This window comes from Trichosurus vulpecula, chromosome 2 (assembly GCF_011100635.1).
Source record: "Trichosurus vulpecula isolate mTriVul1 chromosome 2, mTriVul1.pri, whole genome shotgun sequence".
NCBI lineage: Eukaryota > Metazoa > Chordata > Mammalia > Diprotodontia > Phalangeridae > Trichosurus > Trichosurus vulpecula.
The window spans coordinates 163,158,652-163,166,338 of record NC_050574.1 but is presented as its reverse complement, the minus strand read 5'-3'; the positions used below and the strand labels follow the sequence as shown (position 1 = coordinate 163,166,338).

Genomic DNA, 7,687 nt, shown 5'->3' with positions numbered 1-7,687 from the left:
ATAAATTAGATCTCTTTCTTTGAAACCTGCTTGTCCATATCTTTTGACCATTAATAAATTGGAGAATAGTTATTTTTCTTATAAATTTGAAATCTGTTATTTAATCTTCTCAACAACCCTGGAGGTAGGTGTAGTTACTATACCCATTTTACTGTTGAGAAAACTGAGGTAGGCAGAGGTTAAGTGACTTGCCCAGGGTCACAGAGCTGGTAAATATCTGAGGCTTGATTTGAAGTCAAGTCTTCCTGATTCTAGGCCCAGTGTTCTAGTTACTGTGGTACCTAACCATTCCATTAAATTACTGTTATTCATCTCTTGACACTTGTGTTTGTTCTTCATTCTTCCCACCAATTTCCTAGTAATGAACCATGACCCTTCCATGTTAATATGACTACTCTGAGTCCAATAATCAGCATGGCTTCAGCCTCTTTTTAAAACTGAATGAAATATTTTGCACCACTCCACCAGTTTACTGTTCCTCATTATATATGGTTAATTCAGTTTCCATAGTAATACACAGAAAGGAACATCTCTTTTTTAATTTAATTTTTTCTATAAATTTAATAACTAACAAAAACATTTACATTCACAAAGAAGAATAAAAATGAGGAGTGTATAAGAAACTGTGAACTTCTTTTAAATTGTTTTGAAAAGAGCACATATTAAATTTAGCACGGTGGTAATAGAATTGCCCTACTTGTGTCGCTATTTGAACTCATTTGTTTTTTCTGTGTGGTTTTGTGTTTAATAAATATTCTTTTCTTTCTTTTCTTCTTTTTTGGCACCACTATCACCATTCTACCTCTTCCTATCTCCATTCTCCCCCTTCCTCCAAAATCTCTCTCCTTTGTGTAAATAAGCACAATCAAGAAAAACAAATTCATACTGTGGTCATGTACAAAACTATATACCTTATTCTGCATCTATAGTTCACCACTTCTCTGTCCAAAGGTGGGAAGCATGCTTTATCATTGGTCTTCTGGAATTGTGGTTTGTTATTACAGTGATCTGAGTTTTAAGTTTTTTGAAGTTGCTTTCCATATAATGTTGTAGTCAACAAGCGTTTCTTGAGCACCTTTTGTGTTTCATATAGTGTGATAAGCACTGGATGTGCTACGTGTTGTGGTTATTATATCAATTATTTTCCTAGTTCTGTTCATTTTACTCTGCTTCAGTTCCTACAAGTCTTCACAAGTGCCTCCATATATGTCCTATGTATTTTTTCTTTATAGTACAATAACATTCTATTACATTTAACCACAATCTGTTCAGCTATTCCCCAACTGATGGGCACTCCCCCTTAATTTTCAGTTATTTTCTACAACAAAAGTGATACTAAAATATTTTTGTACGTATAAGTGGTTACCCTCTGTCTCTTATGTCTTTGGGTATATATGCCTACTAATATTATTGCTGGATCAAAGGATATATACATTTTAGTGATGTTTGGAGTATAGTTCCAATTTGTTTTTGATAATTGTTGGACCAATCCACAGTTTCACCAACAATGAATTAATGTGACTGTCCTCTCAGAATCCTTCAGATGATGTCCGTTTTCCTCTTTTGTGATTTTTTTGGTAATCTGTTTGGTAGGATGTAGCATGTCAGTGTTGTTTTAGTTTTTCATTACTTTTATTAATGATTTGGAGCTTTTTTCTCTCTAAATATATTCTTGGAGCAACAACCCATGTAAGTTGTTGATAGCTTATGTTTTTCAATTAGGGACTGCCTGTTCGTGTCTGTTGACCTCATCTATTGGGGAATGGCTATTGTTCTTCTGTATTTGTATCAATTTTCTATATATCTTGGTTGTAATATAGAAGAATCATTCTTAGTTATCATGTGGACTCTTGGTTTTTTTTTTCTTTTCTCCTTTATTGAAAACTCCTTGAGGAAAAAAACTGTGTTTATTCATCTTTCTATTGCCTTCATGCCTAGCATCATGCTTTTGCACATTGAAGATATGCAATATACATTGATTGAATGAATAAATGAATAGGGCAGCCTCCACATAGGAAGACCCTGCTTTGAGCAAAGAATTACAGAGAATATATAACCCTATTTTGGCGTTGAAGGGGAGATTTACAAAACAATGAACAGCCATCATGATGTTATCCTTCCCTATTATTGCTATAGGGTAACACAGTGCTCCCTTGGAATCATCCATTGGTGATGTTGAAGAAGTGAGTCAGTACTCTGCATTTTCTTGCTTAGCCAAGGCATTTTTTATTACTTGTACCTGCAAGTCTACAAACACATTCATGTGTTGTAGCCAAGATCTTCCTTCAGTTAAACAATATTTGAATAGTTTACCTTCTTTTCAACTGAGTTAGGGCGATAAGTGAAATTCATACCTATTTAGAAGACAAATGTGGGTAACTAGTGACATTCATAGGATACATATTCCCAGAAATGGCCAATGCATTAACTTGTTTTTGCTGGATTACACGTTTCTTAAAAAGGAAAGCTTTTATTTAGGGTAATGATAGATTATTGCATAGTGATAGATATGCAAAAAGAGCATTAATAAATATGTTCAAATACGCTCAGAAGAGAACAAAAAGTACAGAAGAGAAACATAGAGAGGTTTTATTACTTTTTTTAAATGTAATATATCTTTATGTCTGCATATATGCTTCTTAAGAAATAAACCATATAATAGAAGTTTAATTTCTTGTACAGTCTTCTTTTTCCTTCTTTCTGCCTTGAAATATTTGCTTTGATGATTAAGTTTACAAAAAATAAAGTTAAACCACAACAATAATAACAGTCAGGATATGTAACAAGTTGAGCAGGAGAAAAGTTTCCCGGGTTTTTTCTGTTTTCATATAGTTCTCTTTTAAGATAGCAAGTTTTATCTTACCCATAGACCTTGTCAGTAATGTCAAGCTTAATAATAATAATAGTTGACATTTATATAGTACTTACTATATGCCAGATATTGTGCTAAATGCTTTACAAATATTATCTCATTTGATCCTCACAACAATTCTGGGAGGTAGGTGCTACTATTACCCAGTTTTACAAATGAGGAAACCAAGGGAAACAAGAAGTTAATTGACTTGCCTAGGGACATAGAGATAATAAGTGGCTCAGGTCGTATTTGAACTCAGGTCTTCCTGGCTCCAAACCTATCATGTTGTCTACTGCACTTCCTAGCTGCAACATGTTATAGATGCACAACAATGTAAGGCCTAGAATTCATATTCTCTAGAGATAAACCTCTGTTTGCCATCCCATTCTGTATGAATTGGTGTTTATGTTGATCAGCGATAGCTTTCTTGTCAATTTGTTTATGCACAATCTGAACAAACTGCTGCTTGTTCAAAAGATGTCACTTAAAGCCATGTCATAGGAATCTTAGCTGAAAGAATAGGCAGTGTTTAGCTTTAAGAACAGATGTCTTTTTAGGGAAGTAGAGGGGAGAAAAGAAAGGTAAGTCATGATCAAGTTAATCAGAATTTGGGGAGCTATGTGGAAAAAGAATTAAATTTATTTCATATGATTTCGGACGACAGAACAATGGGGGGAAGTTATAGATAGATAGATTTTGACTTCCTACATAAGTAAGTAATTCATAGTTATGAGAGCCATCTAAAAATAGAATGGGTTTATTATGTAGTGAACTCGATAAACTGGAGGTCTTTGAGCAGAACCTGGAATGATTACTTGCTGGAGATATTTTTGAATGGGTTCATGTTATGAACAGTGACCAGCTGAGATAATTTCTAAATCTCTGGCTCTGGGATTCTATGATCTCCTAAATATTAGCTTTGAAAGTTTCCTAAAAATTTATTGGAATATATGGTGGGAGCAACAGGTATGTGATCTGCAGATAAGACTTGCCCTCAACCATTTCTGGAATGGATTTATATCTCCAGTTTGAATACTCATGTAGATGAATGGTTAAGATCTAAAACTCTGGAGGAGAGAGACATGCTAAATCTTCCGGAAGTCATTATAGCCCTGTGTGTCTAAATTGGAGTGAAGAGAATACTGTTTTTTTTTGATCTGAGCAGAAGCAGAATAGTTTTGGACCTAGCTTCTCTACTGTATTGCCAGGAGTAAATGTAGGGTATACATGCTTCCTGGTATCCTCCTGGGATCCCAGCTAAGACAGAACTTTTGTCTGTCACTTTACTATCCTCTAACAGTTATGGAGAAATCCACCAGAAATGGAGTAAATGTAAGGAACAGGAGTTCCTTAGGGATGAAGCTTTTTTTTTGTCAAGTACAGACTTATGGAAGACAGGGAAGAGGGGGCCAAAGGATGCTTTCACCTCTTCGTCACTGGGGGATGTGCAGTCTCATGAAGTAAAAAGTTTGAGGATAAGTTTAAACCTCAAAGGAGCTTCATAGTCCAGAGTGTAAACACTATCAGTAATGTGTTTTCCCTCTGCTTTAATCTGGATATCCTTGGGGATTGTCTGTTTGTGCATTTTTGAGTTCTGAGATTTCCATACTCCAATTAAATTTATTTGCATCCTATCAGTTGTTGGTTCTAGCGACATGACTGGTTTTGTTTTTTTTCCTCAAACTGGAGAGAATCTTTTGTGCCTTTGCCTAGTCTGAAATGGTGGCTATTGTCTCAGAATTTCTCCCAGAACTGCTTAAGTGAGGTCCATTGTCTAGAAACCAGAAACACAGCATGATACTCTGTCACCATCAATCTCATCAAAACCATTTCTACTCAGAGACTGTGAGTAAAGATTCAAAAAGGCCTAATGCTGATATTATCTTCAGGTAGAAGGTGAGTTTCAGACTAGTTCCTCTACTTTCTCCTTCCAAACCCATACTGTGGGATCCTAGGGCACTGAGAAAAGCCAGGAGGAGCTGGTTAGAAGGTGTTATTTAATGGGTCATGGTAGGTCAGGCTCTGAAGACTTTCTATGGAAACAGATCCAAGCTTCCCTTTTTGACTTCCATGTAGTTTTACTCAGTGAGCAACTCAGATATACTGTATACTATTTCCTTCTCTCTGATGGTTTTTGGTCCCCATCTCCTAAAGTAATGTACAAGAGAAGTGATGAGGTCTGGTAGAGTCTCACCACTGAACAGGACCTGGACTGGAAGGGTACCATTGCCTCTCAATTAGTGATCTGGCATCCTAAGGTCTCATTCTGCAGTCAGGCTTATCTAACCCCTCTCCTTTTTTATACAATTTGTCTCAAATAACTGTCACAAAGAGCAATTAGAATCACTGGTTATCTTGGTTGTAGCCATAGTAGACCCAATGGAGCAGGGGAATGGGTTCTGAACAGTAGTAAGCTGGTATAAATTTAACAACTAGCTCTGAAAAAAAGTACACAGGGCACACTTTAAGGTTTAATCTGCATTATTAACACTTTCACCATTATTTTCTTGAGTCTAGACAATCAACAATAGAATAAATTAAGTCTTGGTTTCTAATATCTGCCAATTTCTGATATGTTGATGTTCACATTGAAAATTTAACAATCAGTTCTGGTGAGCTGGTTCAAGCTGACTCCAGCAAAACCCAATTCCAAGACTGATTTTCCTTATTATCAATGGACAATAGAGTAAGAGAGAACTAGGTAACCCTCTAATGTGATTCTTTTTTCCTGTCTCCACAGATTCTTCTATGGGAAGGATGGGGATAAGAAATGACACCTTAGTGTCTGAGTTTATCCTTGCTGGTTTGACAGACCAACCAGAGCTCCAGGTCCCTCTCTTTTTCCTGTTCCTTGGGATCTACATGGTCACTGTGATAGGGAACCTAGGCTTGATTATTTTGATTGGTCTTAATTCTCACCTTCATACCCCCATGTACTATTTCCTCTTCAATCTGTCCTTTGTAGATCTCTGTTATTCCTCATCTATTATCCCTAAGATGCTTGTGAATTTCGTGTCAGAGAAAAATAGCATCTCCTATTCAGGGTGTATGGCTCAGCTATGTTTTTTCTGTTTCTTGGTAATTTCAGAGTCCTTCCTTCTGTCAGCCATGGCATATGATCGTTGTGTTGCTATCTGTAAGCCACTGCTTTACAACATCACTATGTCCTATCAGGTCTGCTCTGTGCTAGCATTTAGTGCCTATGTGATGGGGTTTTCTGGTGCCATGGCCCACACAGGAAGCATGCTGAGACTGTCCTTTTGTAGCAACAACATTATCAATCACTATATGTGTGACATACTCCCTCTCCTGGAGCTTTCCTGCACCAGCACCTATGTCAATGAGTTGGTTGTTTTCATTTTTGTGAGCATTGACATCGGAGTTCCCACTGTCACCATCTTTATCTCTTATGCTTTAATACTCTCTAGTATCCTCCACATCAACTCCACAGAGGGCAGGTCCAAAGCCTTCAGCACCTGCAGCTCCCACATAATCGCTGTTTCTCTTTTCTTTGGGTCTGGGGCTTTCATGTACCTCAAACCTTCTTCTCTTCTATCCATGAGCCAAGGGAAAGTGTCCTCTGTGTTCTACACCATTGTGGTGCCCATGCTGAACCCCTTGATCTACAGCCTGAGGAACAAGGATGTCAAATTGGCCATGAGGAAAATCCTGAGCAGAAGAATATTCTGAACAGTACCAGTACCAGGATTAGTGTCAACAAGTGGACTCAAGGTTCTGTTTTCTTTACTGGAAATCCTTTATGGAGACCTCTTAACCCAAATGCTTTTCCTTTAGAGTCTCTCCTCTTAAACAGGTCCATATCTGCCTTAGAAATTAATAATAATAATAGTTAATATTTATATGATGCCTACTATGCTAATAACTTTACAAATATTATCTCATTTGATCCTCACTACAGTTCTTGGAGGTAGGTGCTATCTCCATTTTGTAGTTGAGGAAACTGAGGCAAAGGGATGTTTAAGTGACTTTCTCGGGTTCACATTCCTGGTGAGTATCTGAAGCTGGATTTGAACTCAGGTCCTGACTTTCTATGGAGACAGATCCAAGCTTCCCTTTTTGACTTCCATGTAGTTTTACTCAGTGAGCCTGGCACCCTATCCACTGTGCTACCTAGTTGCCCAAGTTAAATTCTTATTTCATCAACAGATTTCCCAAAAATATTCTTTTAAATAGTATGCTTACCTAACTGATTGAATTCTTACTGTCATCACAAAAATGCGTGCAACTCTTTAGAAAAAGGCCCATGGGAGGAAAAATCTCATACTTTTGTAAGAAATTTTTCTTTGGGTTTCTTTCTGTTTGTTGAAGATACCACTCTCCTTTATGAATCTCAGGTGTGTAAGCTTGGCATTATCCTTAACTCCTTGTTCCCTCTCATTCTATATCAATTCATTTGCCAAATCTTGTTTTTTTATGCCACCACATCTCTTGCAGTTGACCCTTTCTCTCCAGTTATACAAACACTCTCTTAGTTCATTTGTTGTTGTTCACTTGTTTTTCAGTTGTACCTGGCTCTTTGTGACTCATTTGGAGTTTTCTTGGCAAAGACACTGGAGTAGTTTGCCATTTCCTTTTCCAGCTCATTTTACAGGTGAGAAGGCTGAGCCAAACAGGGTTAAGAGACTTTCCCAGGGTCACAATCTAGTAAATGCCCAAGGTCAGATTTGAACTCAGGGACATCAGTCTTCCTAATTCCAGGGCCTACACTATATCCACTTTACCACCTAGCTGCCACCTTAGGTCATAGCATCACATAATAGTATAAATAAGGTCTCATTACCTCTTGCATTGATTATTGTGAGAGTTTGAGAG

General features: G+C 37.2%; 1 protein-coding gene across 1 annotated transcript; it reads left to right on the top strand.

Annotated features, from left to right (window-relative positions):
* Positions 1–5,581: 5,581 nt before the first annotated feature.
* LOC118838105 (olfactory receptor 145-like) lies at positions 5,582–6,544 on the top strand. Its single transcript, XM_036745318.1, has one exon. It carries the CDS (start codon positions 5,603–5,605, stop codon positions 6,542–6,544), a length of 942 nt encoding a protein of 313 aa, XP_036601213.1. The 5' UTR covers positions 5,582–5,602.
* Positions 6,545–7,687: the final 1,143 nt, after the last annotated feature.

Excerpts from the sequence above, each read along its gene's own strand:
- LOC118838105 (XM_036745318.1), top strand. The coding sequence starts at position 5,603 with ATGGGAAGGATGGGGATAAGAAATGACACCTTAGTGTCTGAGTTTATC.